The sequence below is a fragment of the Stylophora pistillata genome, chromosome 3 (genome assembly GCF_964205215.1).
Source record: "Stylophora pistillata chromosome 3, jaStyPist1.2, whole genome shotgun sequence".
NCBI classification, from domain to species: domain Eukaryota; kingdom Metazoa; phylum Cnidaria; class Anthozoa; order Scleractinia; family Pocilloporidae; genus Stylophora; species Stylophora pistillata.
In genome coordinates, this window is record NC_142521.1 from 13232501 (window position 1) to 13255362 (window position 22862).

At 39.3% G+C, this 22862-nt stretch overlaps 2 protein-coding genes across 6 annotated transcripts in view; both read left to right on the plus strand.

Annotated features, from left to right (window-relative positions):
• Positions 1-3905, plus strand: part of LOC111335863 (uncharacterized) — a 23583-nt gene extending 19678 nt beyond the window's left edge. Inside the window, exons 14-15 of the mRNA XM_088752799.1 lie at positions 665-1617; positions 1873-3905. Coding sequence (XP_088608925.1) covers positions 665-1617; positions 1873-2070 — 1151 coding nt within the window. The 3' untranslated portion in view covers positions 2071-3905. The remainder of the gene's footprint in view (positions 1-664; positions 1618-1872) is intronic.
• Positions 3906-5119: 1214 nt separating this feature from the next.
• The window catches only part of LOC111319287 (uncharacterized), a 71670-nt gene continuing 53927 nt past the window's right edge, over positions 5120-22862 (plus strand). Inside the window, exons 1-12 of one of the 5 annotated variants that reach the window (XM_088755491.1) lie at positions 5120-5689; positions 7176-7553; positions 8120-8339; positions 8793-9029; positions 10878-11035; positions 11161-11335; positions 12185-12319; positions 15824-15981; positions 16177-16294; positions 16854-17845; positions 18142-18385; positions 18736-20864. In XM_088755491.1, the coding sequence (XP_088611617.1) occupies positions 5174-5689; positions 7176-7553; positions 8120-8339; positions 8793-9029; positions 10878-11035; positions 11161-11335; positions 12185-12319; positions 15824-15981; positions 16177-16294; positions 16854-17845; positions 18142-18339 (3285 nt within the window). In that variant the 5' untranslated portion in view covers positions 5120-5173 and the 3' untranslated portion in view covers positions 18340-18385; positions 18736-20864. Of the gene's footprint in view, positions 5690-7175; positions 7554-8119; positions 8340-8792; positions 9030-10877; positions 11036-11160; positions 11336-12184; positions 12320-15823; positions 15982-16176; positions 16295-16853; positions 17846-18141; positions 20865-22862 lie in introns of those variants that run through there. The other 4 variants (XM_088755490.1, XM_088755494.1, XM_088755495.1 and 1 more) reach the window with 4 other exon arrangements.

The window sequence follows — 22862 nt, forward strand, 5'->3', positions numbered from 1 at the left end:
GTTTGCGTAGAGGTTGAAACGCATTTTTTCGTTATCAGCTTGCTCTTGAGCAGGGTTGTCATGAGTGGCGTAGTGTTTATCATCACCATCACAGTCCTCATTGTTTTTTTTAACTGTCTTATTAGTATTATCGACCGCGTGATAAGCCGCAATCCTTTACTTGTCGTGAGGCCACCTGCACTAAAGAGGCGTCTTACCACCTAGGTGCTCTTAAGAGGCGTGTAATTAAAGTTCAGGATCGTTCTTGTTCATTCACAAATCCGTCACCGCCCAGCGGGCTCTGAAACGCCTTCTATTTTGCACCGTAATATTAGTATGGAGAAGAAATCCAATTGTTGTAACGTTTAAAATGAATTTCGTTTATCTTATAGAAAACAAACAAAAAGAAATACAGCATGTCAAAGGCGCGGTTTTGGTGAACTAAAGTAAGAGAAAGATCCAAATTCAAGACGGTACTTATGTTGAGACATAGCAGACCTCACATCCGGGCTGTGGTTCTAAAAGAATTATCGATGACTGTAACAGTTTCCCGCCATTTCAAGGCGAGCTCAGGAGAATTCAACTAGTGAACGAAAATTAGATATTGTCTACTCCTGTTCAGGCACGGTCTCTTATTTATCTTTTAAACTTACAATAGATTGTTGACTTTTCATCTTGTAAACAGACCAGCGACCGACGAAGGAAAAGGAGCAAGAAGGAAATGTTCACAGGGTGGCAAGAGGACTGAAGGAGAAGGTGACGATGCATTTACAACCAGAACTAGGAGAGAAGGCGCTTAGAGAGTGCAACTTACTTGAACAGGCGAGGGAAAAAGAACAACGTGAAGAAAATTTACGAAAAAAATTACAGGAGATGGAGCAGCAGCTGACAAACCTACGTGGACAATTGCAAGAGAGAAATGAAGAACTGAGGGATGTCCGAGGGCAGCTACAAGAAAAAGGTGAAGAAACTGCTAATTTACAGAATCAATTGGAGGCAAAAGATCAGGAAATTATTGAATTGGAAACAACTCTGTCTACTGCTCAGGATGAGTTACGTGATTATCAACGCCAACAGTCCCCTGAGTGGGTCATTTTACGGGATCGCATTCAGCTGACTGGTAAATTTCTCGGCAAAGGAGGCTGGGGAAGCGTTGTCGAAGGCAAATATTGTGGTTGTTCTGTTGCAGTGAAACAGATTCATGAGTTGATTCTCTCTCCTCACAACCGCAAATTGTTTGAGCGAGAAATGGAAATTGCCTCAAGATGCCGCCACCCTTGCTTGCTGCAGTTCATCGGAGCTACAAATGACGAAGGGAATCCACTGTTTGTAACAGAGCTGATGGAAACAAGTTTACGCACTCTGTTGGAACAGAGAGCTCTTTCTGAGGTTCAAATCTCTTTTATTTCCCTGGATGTGGCTCTGGCACTAAACTACCTTCACCAAAAGCAACCAACTCCCATTATTCACCGCGACATCAGCAGTGCAAATGTGCTACTCTGGCGACAAGGGGAACGTTGGCGAGCCAAAGTGTCAGATTATGGAACTGCCAACTTTATGCAGCAGACCATGACAGTTGCTCCTGGTGCTATGATATATAGTGCCCCTGAAGCATTCACTAAAATTCAAACCGTCAAGGTTAGCTTTTTTTTTCTTGTCTGAGATATTTGTGAATTGCATATGCATGTAGAGATATGAATCACCCCAAACCTAAGGTTTCGCAATTTTACGTGTAACAGACATTGATATTAATTTTACAAATGTTGTTAAAAAGGTCAACACACTTAACTTATATAGATTAGATATGGATTGCCAGATTTTGAGTCGTTAGACCTACTTAACTATAGTGCAGTGCCGTATTTTTCTTTCATTTTCGTCCTTTATCTTGTTCAGGTTGACGTGTACAGCTTTGGCGTCCTCCTCTGTGAGGTGTGCATCCGAGAATTGCCAGATCCGCAAAAGCGTGTTAGGCAAGTTGCCAGGGTTAAAAACAAATTGAATCGAGCCCTTATCCGGAGATGTTTGGAATCAGAACCTGGGGCGAGACCAAGCATACAGGAGATCATTGATGAACTTGAGGAACCCAATTAAAATTGGTTTGTTGGGCTCTGCCATAAACGCTGTAATTGTAATGGTATGTGTGCTACAGAGGGATTTCTCTAGACCCGGTTGTTCGAAGGTTGGATAACTCTATTTAGTGGAGAAATCCTTATCTGGTGGATAGCGCAGTACGTTTTGCTCTCATTTATCAGCTGGATAGTGCTTTACCTGTTGGACAGCGCTATCGGCCCTTTATACAACTTGACCCAGGGGTCCGTTTCTCGAAAGTACGTCCCGGTAACTTAACGGGCCCGAAGCCATGTTTTAATATCAAAATTTAAAGGATAGGAAATCGGGTTCTGGCTCCCAAACCAGTCCTTTTTTTTTTTTTTCTTTAGCTGATAGTTTTATTGTATCATTTTCAAAACTTTTGAAATCCTTTTCTTGTTTTCTTGAATGAAAACAGAACAGCTTTACGGGCCCGTTAAATTAAGGGGACTTTCAAAGAAACGGGCTCCTGGTGTATAAATACCCCTGGAAATATGAAGACATGGTCATTGATTTTAATCATGTTAAAATTTCAAAAATTTATTTTTATATTCAGAATGAAGAAAGGCATCAAACCGCAAAGGAATGGAATGAAAAATGATAGGAATACTGTCAGCTAAAGGCATTTACCATGTCATTTTGTGTTAGGTAGAAAGACCTCATGAACAAACAAGTTTTGCTATTTCCTTTACAGCTACTACAGTAAGGTTTGAAGTAAGAGCGTGCGATTGGTTTAATGTTTATCATGCTTCTTACGTATACCTGGCACTTTTAAGGTCATTCCGCAGTATAGCATTGGACATCCTTGCTGCTTACAGTTTCTCACCTGATTACTGGGCGCACATTTAAAAAAAGGCGGCTTTTCCTTATGGTCGCGGGGTGCTCTTGGATTTGCGACTTTCTTGCTATAGTATTCTTTAGAAATGATGAAGTCGCTACCAGTAATTTTCATGAGACGGTGTTCTAAGAAGTCAAAGAACTCGCATTGATCACTCTGTATAGGGTTTTTTTTTTTGTTTGTTTGTTTTTTTTTTTTTTTCGTTTAATGAGAGAATTTCAGTGAAGCAAGCCACCGGCCTCCCCGATCAATGCTCGCGGATTTTTCGTTCGTTGCTCGCTTCTTTGAAGTAAAACTTAAAAAGAATTGTTGCACTACGTGCATCTGTCGCACAGTGCTGGCAAACATTACTAACACCAACCAGAAAGCAATCAGAAAAGTTTAAGAGACCGTGAGGTGCAAACAATTAACAAATTTTGTAAATCAAGTGGTCAATTATGGTGTGGATGGTGTGTGTGTGTGTGTGCGGGTGTGTGTTTTTTTTTAATTTTTTTTTTTTTTTTTTATAGTACTCCCTCATTTGTGGAACCTGTATTTAAACGGTTAACTTCCATTCCCCGTGGTTTGCTGCTTGATACAGGTTTGACTGTAGTACCGGTATAACCCCGCTAACTGTATCCCTAGTTATAACCCGAAATGATATTACTTGGTAGCGACTGAGGATTTCTGAGGATAAATTGGCCTTTACGCAACTCCGAACCAACTAATTGAAGAGGGGCTTTTCCTATGGGGTGCTATGTTGTGGAACAGCCTTTCCCATGAACTCCGATCAACAATTTCTTGACAGCGAATTTACATGTACGTAAAGTGCGTCATTGTAACTTTTGAACGAGACGCGGCATCCTAGAAAAGCAGCTTTAATGATAAAATAGGTTTTTACTCTTATAATACTGTGTTAACGGTTAGTTTAGCTGGGCAGAATTAGACATTTTGTACTCTTAAATGTGCTGAAGGATTTTACTATGTATGAATAAAGTTATTTAGCTGTCTCTCTAACTCACACCAGATCACTTGAAATCTCTGCTGACTCGAACCAATGCGTCGATCAAGTCGAAACTCCAATATCCCCCCGTGGCAACCTCATAGGCGTTTGTACCTTTTGAAGTTTAGCTCGTTTAAATTTCCGCCACCAACCCCCCACCCCCCCACCCCCCGGTCAAAATTGTATTCTAAAGTCCTACCTAAGGGCTGGATTTCAGTTTTCATTTTTTTGTGAAGGCAAGATTAACGACCTTGAGTTTCTTGTAGACCTTCACTTCCGAGTCATCTTCTCGTGAAAGTGAATTATTTACCTTTAAACACCTCCTTATTCAAAGGTAAAATACTTGGACTTGACTGTTCCGGTTCTTACTTCCCACCCCGCCCAGGCAAGGTTCAATTTCCACACCCCACGGGTACGGACTACAAATCGCAATCGGCCAGCGAAACGTTGACAAGTGACAGGCTGAGTGTTAAAAAGGTTAGATGTCAAGATATTCGTATGAATTGAAGTTTTCTATGATATCGTTGACTCTTCCGTATTTGATATGTGCTCTAAATCTATATTTGTTTAAAAATTGCTAAGAGCTAAGAGAGGCAAAAATTTCTCCAACAGCAAAAAGCTACTATAAACGCCAAAGCAGCTATAAAGTTGCTAGGCACAATCGGAACAGGCCAACAGATAACGAGAAACCTGCTGACTCGAAAAGTTTCTCATTTCCTTTGGGAGTTCTAACAAGAGGAGTTCCACTGAAAGACCCGAAAAAGGAAAACGCAGTTCTCTGCGGCTTGGAACCCAAAATGTGTATAGAGCAGGCTTGAACATGCGAAAAATGTAACATCTTTGGAAAATGAAAAACCTTCGAAATATCTGTGACCCGAATTGAAGATTTGAAGATAATGGTGATGCTGCAGAATAAAGACAATTTAGCTGTAACGTACTACATGCTGGTTCTCCCATCCACCCACCGGTTTTGATCTTTGGCCTTGACTCAGTTAAATAAAAATACAATTTTTTATCAATTAAATTTTCCAATGTGAACTATCCTTTAATAATTAGCTGACGCATGTGCATAGAATGATCTAAAGGTTCTATTTAGAAATCGAAATCAGGTACAAACCAGATCAAACCGCTCATCATCAGCGGCACGTGCGAAGTCGAGTCTTAAACTTTCTTAGAAAGATGACGTAATGATATGTTTTAAAAATAGCTCGCCTATTCTTCATAAAGTCGAGGCAAGGGAAATTCCTAAACAAGATGGCGTTGTTTCTCGATTTTCATCGTGATTAATGCATGGTTTGTTTACAGTGAAGGTGAAATCGTCGTTCCTGGATCCTCGGTGCGAAATGGAAGAACCTAGTGTTAAGTATATTCTTCTACGTGATCGCGTCGGACACACAGTTGGAAAGAGTTTGTTGTCGCTTGGCCTCAGAACGAAGTCTGCACCATTGCAAGTTTTGCGAGGCGAGATATTAGAAGGTGTTCCGGCGGCTGAACAGCCTACAGACTTGACTAAAGTAGCTGTTGTTGGAATTGAACGTAAATCATTACGTCTTGAATGTCGTACGGATGATATGACACGGCTATCTGAAGAAGAAGCCAACTTGCTATTGGCGATTTCTTCGTCTGAAAGAAGATACCAAACGTTCATAGATAGGAAACGTCTGGCATTTGGAGGACGATTGTTACCCGGAAGTGCAGTTTTCGCTGAAGTTAAAGGAATATCAAAGGTTTTACCTGGTGTTGTTTGGTATAAAGGTGAATTACCGTCCAGTCTGGGAACTTGGTTTGGAGTTGAACTCATCGTAAGTACTCATCCACTAGTTTAGTCGTGTTGCTGACGGTTAACAATTGACATTATGTAAATTTCGTACAGACAGCAACACAACAAACGAAAATTATTATGAAGGTAACATGTTACACCAAGTTAAGCTTGAATTTTGATCTCTTGAGTATTTCAGTTAACCCCCTCAGACTCAATGAAGTTGATTTCAACTCCTGGAATCTTGTCTTCCTTGTCTGCCTTCCTGGAAGACTCCTATTCTGAAGGGAGGATTTAAATGCTTCATTTACACTCATATAGGTTTCACTTTCGTTTTAGACTCGTAAGTTTTGATGCACTTGCTTATAGTTTTGAAAATCCACCCCTCTTGATTTACCAGTGTGGACAACTTCCTATGATGTGCTTCCTTTCCTGGGTTTATGACTTAACAGTAAACAATGTTGTTGATTCCTTTGAGAGATCTACCCTCAGATTAGTTTCAAACCTTGTTCATTATTTGTTGTTAAAACTTTCTGGGTTTGTCAGGGTGAGCAGTAAGTTTTAAATAGGAAATGTTGCTACTTTTCATGGACAACAACATAACCAAAAAGAAAAGTCTTATTGCATTCAGTTTTGCCAAATAGCTTGGATACTGTCATTCTGCTGTGTAGTGAATTTTTAAGCTATCTTCCATCTTTGTGAACAGAGATAGCGGGGAATTTTACAAATTAATCAAAATAAGAAAGAGCCGTTGTTCTTCTTCTTAACCTTTCACTTGTAACCTTTCTGGGAGATTCAGCGTGTCAAAGCAAAGAAAGTATGACATCACTTCTCCAAGGAAAATTCCCAATTTTGTGTACTTTTCACACCTTTAGCAATCCATAAAACTAGTGTCATCAAAGATAACCTTGTCAATTTCCTGAGGTGACATTTGTTGCCTGTCATAAGAAATCACACAACCACAAGATTTAGATTTCAAACAGAATTCTGTTTGCTTGCAGTTTCTAAATAATTCAAAGTAGCAGTTTGAATGAGCATAATTATCTTCTCCAAAAGCTTAAATGTCTATTGAAGCAGCTCAAACAGTTATTTGAACTGTTTTGGAACCTATTCAGCTAAAATCTCCACTTGTTTGAAGGGGGTGTGACATTGAGTTGCAAACAATTTGTATCTACTTAAACAACTATGGTACCAGTTTGAACAACAACTTCTCTTAGTTTCAAAAGGCAAATTTTGTGACCCAAACAGGTGAGTGTTAGGTTGAATTTAAAGGTATAGACAATTTTCTTCTTTATACCCCCCTGGAAAGTATAATATCAGCACTGCACTATGAAGTTTTGTAAATTGATTATCAGCAAGAAGCAGTTACGTGTAGTTTAAAGGAAATTCTGGATACTGAGGAATTGATAGGGGATAAAATTTTCATTGATTATGAAAGCAACCATGATAATGATAATAATGATGAAAGTCATAAAGATTACAATTATCTTCAATATTTATGATTATGATCTGTGTTTTGACATATCTAGAAAAATCCTGGGTCAGGAACATGTAATGGAACATTTAGAAACAAGAAACTCTTTACCTGTGCACCAGACTCTGGTGTTTTTGTTGGACTGGATAAATTGACACCCCGAGAAGATGAAGAAGATTTAAAATCCCAAAAAGTTGCAAAGAAAGATGAAAATACACAAACCAGTCTTAAAACACGTCTTAAGGATTCAATATGGTCATTTTGGAAGGGAACACACAAGCAAAGGTCATTTGAAGAAATTAAGGGAGTGCTTAAGATTGATGAAAGAGTTGTGACATTTATGAATGATAATCCAGCCAGAGGAACTGTGCGATATATTGGTGAGGAGAAGGATTCAACTGGAAATGTTTACATAATTGTAGGACTAGAACTGGTAGGTAACCTAAGTTTTGGACTGAATTGTACTTGTTGTGGATGTATAATACTGCTCAAAAGAAACTTGACAGTCTTGAATGAAAGCTTAATTTAGAATCCAGGATTAGGAAGGGAGACACTTGAAGAGCCTTTTCAGGATTTGAGGAAACTACTAAATTCTTGTGTGTTAAAAAGTAGTGAAGGACAAAGCACTTGACAAGTGGCTTCATGACACGATGGCCACTAGCATGTTTGCAAATATTTTAATTTTAAACAGGACTGGAGCTTGAATACAGCCACTCTTTTCTTTAGTTTTGAAATTATCAACAAACTAACAACTGGCTAAGAAAAATGTAAAAAACATACTCCCCAGAAACTGTGATTTGTAGCGTTTGGTCATTGTGTCCCTTCTTGTTTGTGACACTTTGAGTTAAAGAGTTAATCTTCAAGTGTAGTTCCTGCAAAAATAGTTATAACTGGAGGATATGTAGATAAATTGCAATCAATTGATGAAATAAAAAAGAGTCACTCAGTAAACCACTTTATTTCTTGTCTCTTGTTTTACAACTTTTTATCTTCTATAAGGATGAAAGAATAGGAGCTGGTTGTGGTAAAAGACTTGGCCATCTTTTGTTTATATGCATGCCAGGCCATGCAGCATTTGTACCTGTAGAAAGTGTCATACCAGAGAAGGACTTTGATGAGAATCCTGAAAAACCTGAAAAACAAGAAGCTCGGGGAAAGTGGGGGCAAATTCATGAAGATGAAATGTGTGCAAGATCAATGAACTATGTCAAACCATCAGGTAGACAAGTAATTGTTGTTTCATAAATGTCTAAATTTTTGTTTCACTAAGTCAAGCACACCATGCATAGTGAAGCAGAAAATAACAGTCTGTGAACTGATATTTCTTTCACCAAATTTCCTTTAAACTTTCAGATGTTCAGAAGTTGTTCCAGCAGTTAAAAAAAGAGCTGTATCATACTGAAATATTTGATTTTTACCTTGGATATTTTAAAACACTGACACTTATAATGGTGACATGGAGTCCTAGAGGGTACTTTTTTGAATTTTCAGGTGTTTTCCAGGTGGAATTATTTGTATGAATGGTTTGGCACAGATTAATCATTATTAACAAACAATTTATGAAATTGGAAAGGTATCCAGGGGTACTCCAATCAATGTAATGTGTATAACAATTAACTTAGAGCATTTTGGTGTGGTAAACAAAGTGGAGTTTTTTGTATGTTTTTCTTAGGTACTAGTAAGGAATATGTCAAGAAATTAAGAAGAACAAATTCAATGACCTCTGCTGAAACAGAACTCGTGGTGGCAGCTGGAGAATCCAGCAAAACTGATCCGCAGGAATTTATAGAGAGACAACGTCAGATACTTAGGGAGTCTGAAGGTAAAAACATACAAGATAATCAAGATAATGATGTCATCATGCAAGATGAAGAAAGGACAGATAGTGCTGAAAATTTTCCATTTAAAGGTAATCATTTCAGTGTTGGAACTAAGATAATTACAGTGCAGCCTGGTTTGTCAAATAAATAACTATTATATTATATTATCTCATAGATAAGGCCATATAAACAAGTTATCGGTGCGAGCCGTTGCCCTTTTGGTTCACCAATCTTCGTTTTACGAATTCAATGTCATGAATTTAATACGCAGAGAATCAATGCATTTGTAACGAAATATATTGTATTAAATAGTAGCAAAAATAAAGACTTGCTTGCCGTTTAATCATTTCACGCAAAAGAAATGGGAATATTAGGCTCGTTGTTACGCGTCTGTTGAGCGTAAAAGGCAACGAAGTTTGACATTACTACGTGTCCGACATACCCAAATGGCGGCGGTTCACAATAAGTTCTTTTAAATAGCCTTATCTAGCCTTCTAGAATTTATTTATTTGCCTCGAGAAAAGACTTAACAAGTAAACGAACAGACTTAGGTGAAAATACTTTTGGACGAAAAGACTTGGACGAAAAGAATTTTGGACGCAAAGACTTGGACGAAAAGACTTCTGGACGAAAAGACCGTAAGTCCAAGCAACGAATCGCTATACTATCATCACCATCATAAACCTCACTGTTGTTTTTTTTTTCATGTCTCATCATTATTATCAACCGCAGGATGAAGCCGCAATCCTTTACTTGTCGTGAGGGCACGTGCACTAAGGAGGCGTCTTACCACGTGTTCAGTCATCAATCCGTCACCGCCCAGCGGGCTCTGAAACGCTTGTGCGAGTCCCTGTTTTTCACTCGAAAACTTCATAGAGTAGTTGAAAGGCATTTAAGAACGCTCTTTTGAAAGGGCGACATTTTTCTCATTCTTTTTAATACTTATCCCTAGGCAAATTACACTTGCATGGAAAGAGTGGATTGAGTTCACGCCGATAAACATCCAGTTGGATGTTGCATTAGCGCCGCTAAGTTACTTACTCAAACAACGAGTGACAAAGGATAAATTAAAAGCAGATGCGTTTAATTTACCTTTAGTTAGGAAGAATAAGGTAATAATACATGATGATCTGTACGATCTTGAAGTAATTGACGTATTATTATCTAACTACACTTCGTAGAGTACAAATAACGCCCTAGACGAGTACAAATATCACGTGGTATTTGTACTCTAGAGTACCGGTTAAACAGGATTTCTCGCATCGCGCATGCGAAGCGAGAAAACCTGTTTATTGTCCGCCAATTTGAATCATATTTCTGACTACGAAGAGTCGGAATAGACCACTTTCATGAATGGCTGCCGGATTAACATTCTTTTGTTTAATTTAAATTAGCCCTTCTAGCCTCGTTCTCCAGTACAAAATTCAAAAGAATGCATTGTCTGAAGCGAGGCCAGAAGGGTCTGTTTCTCTTATCAGGAAAAATGTGTATACATTTTTCCTGATAAGCATTATTGTTAGCTTGAAAGAGAGGGTATAGAGGTTATAGTGGTGACATTTTTCAGCAAAGTGTATCACAACTGTATAGTAAAAGGTAAAGTCAATACTCAAGTCAAGTGGAAACTTATCCTGGTTTTCTGATGTGAGTAGCATTGCTACTCCTCTTCCCCCTCCCAGATGGGAGGCTAGTCCATGGCAGGGTTACCCCCAGCATGTCATCAAGCATCCCTGACAATTTGCCAGTGGCCATTAAAAGTGTGCTGCCCAAGAACAGAGCACGCTGACCAGGCTAGGTCTTGATTCAGAGTCCAGCATACTAATCATTCCACAATCACAACAGTACTGTAATAAGGCTTAAATTTCCAATAGGTTGCAACTGGTTAAGTATGATTTTGCTGGTGACTAGTAATTTTCATAATACTGAAGGTTTTCCTTCAGGTGGTAATGGCATCATGTCAGTTGATAACCATTATGGTCTGGAGGTTGGATCTATGGTAGAGGTTCCTGTGGCAGATGGTGTTGCAAGATGTGGTGTTATTCGTTGGATAGGGAGTATTCCACAAGTAAAGGGAAAGCTGGTGGCAGGTCTGGAATTGGTGAGTGAAATCATTTACCAGGCTCAGCCAGAGTAAAATAGTTAACAATAAATCCATAGATTTAGTTTTTTGGTACTTTTGTATCAGGGATTTTTATCTAGACACTGTGCTTCATTTCTCTGAAGGAATTGGAGGAGTCAGCATGTTCAGATGGGACTTTTCATAAAGATAGATATCATAAAGATAGATACTTCACCTGTCCAGCAGGAAGAGGTTTCTTTGTTCTATTGGAAAATTGCCGACCAGATTCCCGCTTTGCTAACTCAGCAACCACTGATGTCGGTTTAAATGCTGAAAGAGGTAATCAAGCAAAATTTGAAAATTGTTCAGAGAATTGTGGAAAATATGTAACAATCAAGATTCATCTGAGGCTTGACCCACTACTGTGTAAATTCCAATCATGCTTTGCACAGTACTTTTATTGTTATTTAACCCTCCCTTCCTACCAACACTTCTACCCCTACCCCATCCTCCTCTGCTCCATTTTTAATTTTCTAATTTTTTGGAAGCAGATTATTGTAGACATTGCATATTATTGCAGAAGGACACAAAAATGGTTTTTATCATTTTATTGATTTTCTTCAAAAACTTAATTTTTAACAAATTAGTTTTAAATTAAGTTTTTTAATCACTAATTCAGTGTCTTGGGTTTTTTTACAGCAACATGCATGTTTCTGCTCAAATGAAAGTTATATCATGAAAATTTGCCTTTGTGCAACTTCTTTTGATAATTGTTCTGCACCCTGTTGCCTGAATTATCCCTTAGGGGTGTGTCTTAAAGGAGATGTATGCTCCAGATACCTTATACCCTTTATCTCAGCCAAAAGTTGTCTTTCTATGTGCTAAAAATACTTCTACGAGCTTAATTTTTAATGGTTTGAAACGTTACTCCTTGGAATCTTGAATGGTGTTTTAACACCTGTTAACTTCTTAAAAGAAGTTAATTAAGTACACGTATTGTTTAGAAGTGACAATAAGTATTACATGTGTACGCTTTCTAGAGCCTACCTGTCCCCCAAATATTTACCATAATGTTCCGTAGCTCTTTACTGATTTATAACAATCTTAAAAGGGTAAGTTTATTTAGTTACCGTGGTTTAGCTACTGATTGCGATAATTGTGATTGGATGAATAATTGATTGTTTTTAGACTTTGCAAGCATGCCATCTCCAGAAGTGAAAGGCATAACCGAGCCTCCAAAAACTCTTGAGGAGAAATACTGTGGACTCATGCATGGTCTCCAGGGTCACCATGATTCATGCTACCTGGATGCCACACTTTTCAGTATGTTCGCCTTCACAATTGTGTTTGACACCCTGCTGCATCGTCGCCGAAAAGACGACGATTTGGAGGAATATGATAAAGTGCAGAGTGTACTGAGAAACTGCGTACTGAGACGTTTTTCTCATACTTTTTAAATGCTTTTCGCGTGGCAAAATTCACTTGAATGTGACATTTTCATGCGAAATGACCAAAGAAATCATACGGAGATCCTGTGTAGATTTTACTTTTGAGAGAAGACTGAGCGCACGCAGTTAAACAAACAGTTGGGTGTTACTGCGATGCCACTCGGTTTACTTACTCAAGCAACGGTGTCCGGTCTTTTCGTCCAAGAGTCTTTTCGTCCGAAAGTGTTTTCGTCCGAGTCTTTTCGTCCAAAAATATTTTCACCTAAGTTTGTTCGTTTACTTGTTAAGTCTTTTCTCGAAGCAAATAAATAACTATTATATTATATTATATCATAGATAAGGCTACATAAAGAACTTATCAGTGCGAGCCGTTGCCCTTTTGGTTCACCAATCTTCGTTTTACGAATTCAACGTCATGAATTTAATACACAGAGAATCAATGAATTTGTAACGCAGTATATTTTATTAAATAGTAGCAAAAATAAAGACTTGCTTGCCGTTTAATCATTTCACGCGAAAGAAATGGGAATATTAGGCTCGTTGTTACGCGTCTGTTGAGCGTAAAAGGCAACGAAGTTTGACATTACTACGTGTCCGACATACCCAAATGGCGGCGGTTCACAATAAGTTCTTTTAAATAGCCTTATCTAGCCTTCTAGAATTTATTTATTTGCCTCGAGAAAAGACTTAACAAGTAAACGAACAGACTTAGGTGAAAATACTTTTGGACGAAAAGACTCGGACGAAAAGAATTTTGGACGCAAAGACTTGGACGAAAAGACTTCTGGACGAAAAGACCGTAAGTCCAAGCAACGAATGGCTATACTATCATCACCATCATAGCCCTCACTGTTGTTTTTTTTTCATCTGTCTCATCATTATTATCAACCGCAGGATGAAGCCGCAATCCTTTACTTGTCGTGAGGGCACGTGCACTAAGGAGGCGTCTTACCACGTGTTCAGTCATCAATCCGTCACCGCCCAGCGGGCTCTGAAACGCTTGTGCGAGTCCCTGATTTTCACTCGAAAACTTCATAGAGTAGTTGAAAGGCATTTAAGAACGCTCTTTTGAAAGGGCGACATTTTTCTCATTCTTTTTAATACTTATCCCTAGGCAAATTACACTTGCATGGGAAAGAGCGGATTGAGTTCACGCCGATAAACATCCAGTTGGATGTTGCATTAGCGCCGCTAAGTTACTTACTCACACAACGAGTGACAAAGGATAAATTAAAAGCAGATGCATTTAATTTACCTTTAGTTAGGAAGAATGAGGTAATAACACATGATGATCTGTACGATCTTGAAGTAATTGACCTATTATTATCTGACTGCACTTCGTAGAGTACAAATAACGCCCTAGACGAGTACAAATATCACGTGGTATTTGTACTCTAGAGTACCGGTTAAACAGGATTTCTCGCATCGCGCATGCGAAGCGTGGAAACCTGTTTATTGTCCGCCAATTTGAATCATATTTCTGACTACGAAGAGTCGGAATAGACCACTTTCATAAATGGCTGCCGGATTAACATTCATTTGTTTAAATTTAAATTAGCCCTTCTGGCCTCGTACTCCAGTACAAAATTCAAAAGAATACATTATCTCAAGCGAGGCCAGAAGGGCTAATTTAAATTTAAACAAAAGAATATTAATCCGGCAGCCATTTATGAAAGTGGTCTATGGCTGGCATATCTAGATCCAAGTTTATTAGATGAATCGAAGGAATGAAAACAGCTAGACGACCAGGAAATTTCTTTATTTATTGAAGAAAATAGAAACAGCAATACGACAACGCGCCAATTTCGTTCCGCTTTGCCTACTTCTGTCACGCACTCCCCGTAAGTAAATATCCGCGAAATTCGCCCGCACTGAAATAACAGTTTGGCGTGTTGAATAATAAATTACCTTATTAGCGTTTTGTTGTGTACTATCGCTGAGTATTTTTACTCGTTATTTGTATTTTGACTCGCTCTACGGGCTCGTCAAAATACGGCACAACTCGCAAAAATACTCAGCGATACTACACAACAAAACGTCTAATAAGATCCGTCTCGGTTCTCCCCCATCCTAGCATTAGCACTGCACTGATGAGGCCCAGAAGGCCGAAACAGTACTGTCTGCAGACAGTACTGTATCGGCCTTCTGGGCCTCATCAGTGCAGTGCTAATGCTAGGATGGGGGAGAACCGAGACGGTCACCCCAAACGACCCAACCTTTGTGGTATCGTCTAAGCCATGCCAGAGTGCTCAAACTAGAGTAAACCAGCGAGCATGCGCAATTGCAACGGCAATGACTCATCCTAGATAGAGTGCTCAATTTGGACATGAAAGCAAAGCTTTGTATGCCAAAGAGCTATATCTAACATATAGGAAGTCTGCAAGTCGATTTTCGCGTGGAACAGTGCTCAATACGTTGAAGCAGAGCAGAATAAATATTATGAGAGGAAAAAAGGACGTAACTACATTTCCCGACAAGCCTGTTTCGTGAATCGCTTCACTCTTCAGGGGTTTAATGAAAGAATATTCATGTGACTATCGTTTATATACTAGGAAGATTTGCATAATGCGCGGTAAACTTAAAAACTTTAAAGTTCAGTTGTTGCGTAGCAAAATCAAAATCCATCAAAATCAGTTACAGCTGTATGAACAACACCAAACAGGTCATCGACAACCACAACAAGCGCATCTTACACTCGTCCCACTCACCTTACACGAAAGACAACAAAGACGGCACGGAAACCAACAAAACATGCAACTGCCGACAAAAGAACAATTGCCCGCTCAATGGTAACTGCCTTCAATCCTCAGTCGTTTATCAAGCCACCGTCACACGAAACGACAACAACACCTCTGAAACATACATCGGACTCACAGAAACCGACTTCAAAACAAGACACAGAAATCACACCGCATCATTCCGCCACACCAAGCACAAAAACTCTACCGAACTTAGCAAACACATCTGGACACTCAAGAACGACAACATTGACTATTCTATCTCATGGCGCATCTTATCATCTAACTCTCCCTACAACAGCTCCAATAAAAGATGCAACCTCTGCCTAAAAGAAAAATTCCTGATAATTTACCGACCCGACCTCTCATCACTAAATAAGCGTAACGAACTCGTATCTTCATGCCGACACAGAAACAAAGCGTTGCTACGCAACAACTGAACTTTAAAGTTTTTAAGTTTACCGCGCATTATGCAAATCTTCCTAGTATATAAACGATAGTCACATGAATATTCTTTCATTAAACCCCTGAAGAGTGAAGCGATTCACGAAACAGGCTTGTCGGGAAATGTAGTTACGTCCTTTTTTCCTCTCATAATATTTATATATACATATATATATATATTGAAGTTTTTCTTTCAGATAACAATGGCTCCGGGTCAGTTGATAGCCCTTATGGTTTAAAGGTTGGATCTGGGGTAGAGGTTCCTAAGGCGAATGGTGTTCCAAGATATGGTGTCATTCGCTGGATCGGAAATTTACCACAAGTGAAGGATAAACTGGTTGCAGGCCTGGAATTGGTGAGATAAATAATACAAGGGACTCAGCTACTTTGGACAGATAAATTCTGACTGAGTAATTGTGTTTAGGATATTCAAATATGACAATATCGGTTGACCTACCCATGACTCCGCAAATACTTTGCATGCTTAAATACAGATTACTAACTAGAAACTGTGTAAGGGGTTTTTAGACTGTGCTTCGTTTCTTTGAAGGAAGAGGAAGAGCCTGCAGGTTCAGATGGAACTTTTTATAAAGAAAGATACTTTACCTGTCCACCAGGAAAAGGATTTTTGGTTCTGTTAGAGAATTGCCAACCAGATTCACGATTAGGTACGTGGTAGGCAACTCATTACTTTGCAGAAGAAGACACCTCTTGCATTGCCTCTTTTATTTTGTGTCCTTTTTGTCCTCTTATATTTTCTTAGGAATAACTAAGTATTTAAACGCACCTTCTTAACAAAGAGAATATGCGCGAGAATTTTCTGTTCTAGTTTTGTTTTGTTTTGTCCTTATGTGGAGGCGTACACGTGCATTGGGTAAACTGGTTAACTTCCCTATCCCCCACCTCCTTGTCAGTCTTTTTCGTGTAAACAAACTTGGATTATAGGACAGGAAACAAACAAAAAAAATACAGCATTTTGAAGGTGCGGTTTTGGTGAACTAAACTAGGAGAAAAATCAAAATTCAAGAGTACCAATGTTAAGACATAGCAAATCTCACAACCCGGCTGTGGTTCTTGAATATCTAGAGGATGACTGTAACAGTCTCCCGCCATTTCAAGGCGAGCTCACGAGGATTCAACTAGCGAATAAAAAAAATATTTTTTCCACTCTCGCCCAGGCACGGTCTCCTTAATTTTGCTTCTAAACTTACAATAAATTGTAAACAGACCAGCGGCCGACGGAAGAAAAGGAGCAAGAAGGAAATGTTCACAGGCTGGTAAGAGAACTAGAGGAGCAGGTAACACATCTACAAGCAGAACTAAGAGAGAAAGAGCTTAGTGAGAACAACTTACAGGAACAGCTGAGGGAGAAAGAACAACGTGAAGAAAATTTACGAAAACAATTGCATGAGATGGAGCAGCAGCTGACAGACCTACGTGGACAATTACAAGAGAGAAGTGAACAACTGAGGTATGTCACCCAGCAAATGACGATTGTCAGAGGGCAGCTACAAGAAAAAGATGAAAAAACTGCTAATTTACAAAATCAAGCTACTGCCTTAAGGCAACAACTGGAACAAAAAGACCAGGAAATGACTGAATTGGAAACAACTCTGTCTACTGCTCAGGATGAGTTACGTGATTATCAACGCCAACAGTCCCCGGAGTGGGTCATCTCAAGGGATCGCATTCAGCTGACAGATAAATTTCTCGGCAAAGGAGGCTGGGGAAGTGTTGTTGAAGGCAAATATTGTGGTTGTACTGTTGCAGTGAAACAGATCCATGAGTTGATTCTCTCTCCTCACAACCTCAAATTATTTGAGCGAGAAATGGACATTGCTTCAAGATGCCGCCACCCTTGTTTGCTGCAGTTTATCGGAGCAACCAATGACGAAGGAAATCCACTGTTTGTAACGGAGCTAATGGAAACAAGCTTACGCACTTTGTTGGAACAGAGAGCCCTTTTTGAGGTTGAAATCTCTCTTATTTCCCTGGATGTGGCTCGGGCGCTAAACTACCTTCACCAAAAGCAACCATCTCCCATTATACACCGCGACATTAGCAGTGCAAATGTGCTACTCTGGCGACAAGGGGAGCATTGGCGAGGCAAAGTGTCAGATTATGGAACCGCCAACTTTATTCAGCAGACCATGACAGTTGCTCCTGGTGCTATGATATATAGTGCCCCTGAAGCATATACTAAAAATCAAACCGTCAAGGTTCGCTGTATTTTTTTCTTTTTTTTCTTATTAGAGATATGTGCGCATTCACATGCATGTAGGTATGTGAGTCACCTCAAAGAAAAGGTTTAGCAATTTTTACTTGTAACGGGCATTGATATTAATTTTGTAAATGTCGTTAAAAGGTCGGGGCTATTTATCGTCACAGCATACAACGTGCAACATACTTAAGTATTGTCGCTTAGAAATGGATCGAGAGATTTTGAGTCATTAGACTTAATAAACGTTAGTGCAGTGCTGTATTTTCTTTCATTTTCGTCCTTTAACTTGTTCAGGTTGATGTGTATAGCTTTGGCGTCCTCCTCTGCGAGATGTGCATCCGAGAAATGCCAGATCCACAAAAGCGAGTTAGGCAAGTTACTATGGTTAAAAACAAATTGAGTCGAACGCTTATCCGAAGATGTTTGGAATCAGAGCCTGTGGCGAGACCAAGCATACAGGAGATTATTGATGAACTTGAGGAACCTAATTAAAAGATGTTTCAGGTTCGGTTGTGCCCTAAACGCTGTAATTGAAGTGGTATGTATGCTATCGAGGGACATCTCTTGTATATAAATCCCCCTGGACATATTCAGACATGATTAGATTGATTTTAATTAATACCGTCAACTAAGGACATTTACTACATGGGAGGTTGTCCTTTCAGTGTTGCGTCGTAGAAAGACTTAATTCATGAGTAAACAAGTTTTGTGATTTCGTTTGATTTCTTTTCGACAGTTAGGTTTGAAATTGGGGGGGGGGATGTCATTTTTATTCCCTGGTTCTAGCTGAACCATTTTGAATCAATGACGTTTGATCGGTTTAATGTTCATTATGCCTCTTGCGTATACCGTGCACTTTTAAGGTTATTCCGTAATATTGCATTGCAGATCCTTATACTGCGCATAATTTCACTCCTGCTTACTGCGCACACATTTAAAAATGGAAGCTTTTCTATATGGTCGGTGATCACCAAGAGGTAAATCGTCACCTTCTTCAAACGAGCACGTTGATCGATCGTTTTCATTCTCTCCCATAGAGTTGGGCACTGACTTTCTTTCCGTAATTAACAATTAGAAACAAACTTTTTGTGTAGGAGAAATAATTCAATTTTTTGAAAGGCGAATTTAGCAAGAACTGTTAACTATGATTTTCAAGATATTATTGGAATTATGTGAGTAGGTGTATTAGGGTAATGGTGGTCTAGGAGCAGCCTGCTCCTAAACGAAAACTGAAACCTCTCTTTATTTTGAAAATTTGCATTCCTACAAGATAAACAAACAATAGGTAATGTTTGAAAGAAAATCTCAGGGTAGGTTCTATTTCAGAGAGTTAATCGTAAGATCACACAACAGGTGCTTCGAAAATACCAAAACCAGATAGAAAAAATACAGGCTTCAATCCGGGGAACAGGCTTCAGTAGGGGAGCAGGTTTGGCGTAGTGGTGAGAGCGCTCGCCTTCCACCAATGTGTCCCGGGTTCGATTCCCGGACCCGGCGTCATAAGTGGATTGAGTTTGTTGGTTCTCTACTTTGCTCCAAGAGGTTTTTCTCTGGGTACTCCGGTTTTCCCCTCTCCTCAAAAACCATCATTTGAATTTATTTAATTTAGAAGTTTATTTGATTTACACACGACCCCACAAGCTGTTCAGCTTTGAAACATTATCGTCTTTAAATAAGGAATGTGGCAGTTAAAACGTCTGGATGCCAGAACCCGACATACACGAAAGCTGGGCGTCTAGGAAGTGGCCAGCTAACATGTTTAGAATTTACATATGTACCCCCCCAAAAAAAGAAAAACTAATACAAAATGATAAAAAAAAGGAATTATTATTATTATTATTATTATTATTATTATTATTATTATTATTATTATTATTATTTTATTCAGAACACAAATGGTCACTTGGTGCTTTTTTGTACATAACGTGCTTTTCAGAAGTCCACTGAGCAAATGCACATAGAAATGACATAAGGAGAGTTTCTGGGGAAACATTCTCCTGATTTGTGTATATGGTAGGACTACATGCCGTCCAATTTGGAAATAATGGGATGAAAATAATTCTGAGGACAATTGAACGAGGCCTTAGGGCGAGTCCAAATTGGCTGTCAGAGGAATTTTTTTAATCCAATTATTTCCAAAATTGGACAGCATGTGGCCCTCTTGCTTATAGATTACATATAGCTAGTCAGTTGTAATTGGATATTGCTTGGTCAAGCTTTATTCATCGAGTTATGAAGTGAAGTGGGAAGTTTAGAGAGCACAAAAGATGCTTACGTAAGAGTCGGTCGAGGGGCAGCCAGTAGTAACTTTTAATTCTTGAGTGCCCTCCAAACTTTCCAAGAGTTTCGTGTCTGGATGAAAGTAAAGCCACTCATGAACCAATCGTTTTTATAGTAATTTGGAACGAACTTGTCGGAGTTTTTTTATAAAAGAAATCAAATCTGCTGCAATTCTTGCTTACCTAGATTAGCATACAGTGTGGAAATATGTAGCACGCTGGCGTTATCTAGTATGTCTAAGTTACGTCCTAATTAATTACGGGAAATAACTATTTCGCTTGTATTATGCGAATTATTGTAAATTGCGATATAGTTGCATGATCATGCAAAGGTGTGCAAAAGGCGCTGATTTTATTTTAATTTGTTGGTTAAGGTTGCAGTTAAGTCTATACCCTCGAGCTAAAATAGCAGAAAAGTTGTACAGTTGTATACGCTGTATAAGTTGAGTGTTTCATCAACCCTAATATGCCATTACTGCCATCAACGAAGGTAGACTTTACATTTCATTTCATTTAACGAATGCGATCAGAAAAAGAGCAATAAGACTCTCTGTAAGTTTAATTTCTTGTAAATAATAGATTAGCGACTTCTTGTGACTATATTCTTGGGAACTGATCGAGTATGTGATTTTAATGAGATGGTGTTCTAAGAAGCACAGGAACTCACATTATTCCCTCTGTAAAGCGTTTGTTTTTCACTCTTCGAGAGAATATCAATAAAGCGAGTTTCTTTTTGGATCAATGTTGATTTTTCGTCCGTTGCTCGCTTCTTTTAAACCACACTTAAAAGGTCATACTTGATGGCCTGTTACACTATGTACATCTGCCGTGCAGTGCAGGCAAACATCACTAGCAGTGACCAAAAAGCAATCGGAAAAATTTAAGAGACCGTAAAGTGCAAATACATGCATTTATTTCAAAGATTAAAAAAACGAAATTCCGCGATTGGGAGGCCCGTGACCAAGCGTTCCGTCGTGGGAGGATAACTGCCCCTTTTAAGACCTCCAGCCAATACTCTCCTGGTGGTACGTCCCTCGCTTGTACGTGAGCTGCAACTGAAGAAATAGTAGAAAAGAAGTCTGAAAAAATTCCAACATCGCTGGGATTCGAGCCGATGGCTGTTGAGGCGCTGCAACCAACCGAGCTGCGAAGCCACGTTTTATGGGCGAAGAGCCCACCAAAGCAGCTCTAATGAAATAACAGTAACACTTATAACAACAACAAACATATGAAACATATGTATGAACTGCGGTTATGAAACGTATATGTGCACGATCCTTCGCAGTAAAGCACTATTTGAGCAATAGTGAAAATCAGACCTGAAAAAAAAAATTTCAGGCCTGTACGGGATTCGAACCACTGACCTCTGCGATACTAGTGCAGCGCTCTACCAATTGAGCTAACAAGCCAACTGGGAGCAGGCCATCAAATTAATTCGACATAAACCCGTAGATGATAAATCAAACAACAACAAACATATGAAACATATGTATGAACTGCGGTTATGAAACGTATATGTGCACGATCCTTCGCAGTAAAGCACTATTTGAGCAATAGTGAAAATCAGACCTGAAAAAAAAAAATTTCAGGCCTGTACGGGATTCGAACCACTGACCTCTGCGATACTAGTGCAGCGCTCTACCAATTGAGCTAACAAGCCAACTGGGAGCAGGCCATCAAATTAATTCGACATAAACCCGTAGATGATAAATCAAACAGCAACAAACATATGAAACATATGTATGAACTGCGGTTATGAAATGTATATGTGCACGATCCTTCGCAGTAAAGCACTATTTGAGCAATAGTGAAAATCAGGTCTGATTTTCACTATTGCTCAAATAGTGCTTTACTGCGAAGGATCGTGCACATATAAGTAACACTTATAATACTATATTGATGATTAGTTAGGTTGCCTAGATATTTCGTACTCTTAAATTGTGCCGAAGGATTTTACTTTGTATGAGTAAAGTCATCTATCTGTCTTACTCACACCTGGTCACTTGAATCTCCCCGCTAACTCAAACTAATGCGACCATCAAATCGAAGCTTCAACATCCCCACGGGCCACCTCTCAGGCGTTTGAACTTTTGAAAGTTGGTTTGTTCAAATTTCTGCCACTCCCCTTCCCCCGGTTAAAATTGTGGTCTAAAGCCCTACCAAAGTGCTGGATTTTATGGTCGTTTTTTTTAAAAGACTTATAAAGGCAAGATAAACGACCATGACTTTCTAGTAGACCATCACTTCTGAGCCATCTCGCGAAAGTGAATTCTTTACCTTAAAACATCTCCTTATTCAAAGATGAAACAATTGGGTCCTGCAGCGAAGACTTGACTATTCCCTTGCCCACCCCCGGTTACGGACGACAGAGCGCAATCCGCAAGCGAAACATTGTCAAGTGACAGGCAGTGAGTTCAAAAGGTTCAAGGTCAAAAAATTCGCGTGAAGTTTTCTCTGAAAGCGTTGACTTTTTCGTGCCTGATATGTGCTCTAAATCTAAATTTCCTGAAACATTGCTAAGAAAAGCAAAGATTTCTCGAGGTAGCTAGAACTGCAAAAAGCTGCTCCAAACGCCAAAATTTGCTCGAAAGTTGCCGGGCACAATCGAGACAGACCAACAGATTACGCGAGCCTTCGCGACCTCGAACATTATCTCCATTACCCTCAAGAGTTAGAATTAGCGGGATTCCACTGTATTTGATGTAGGTGACGGCACGCCTGTGCGATAAGGTCACT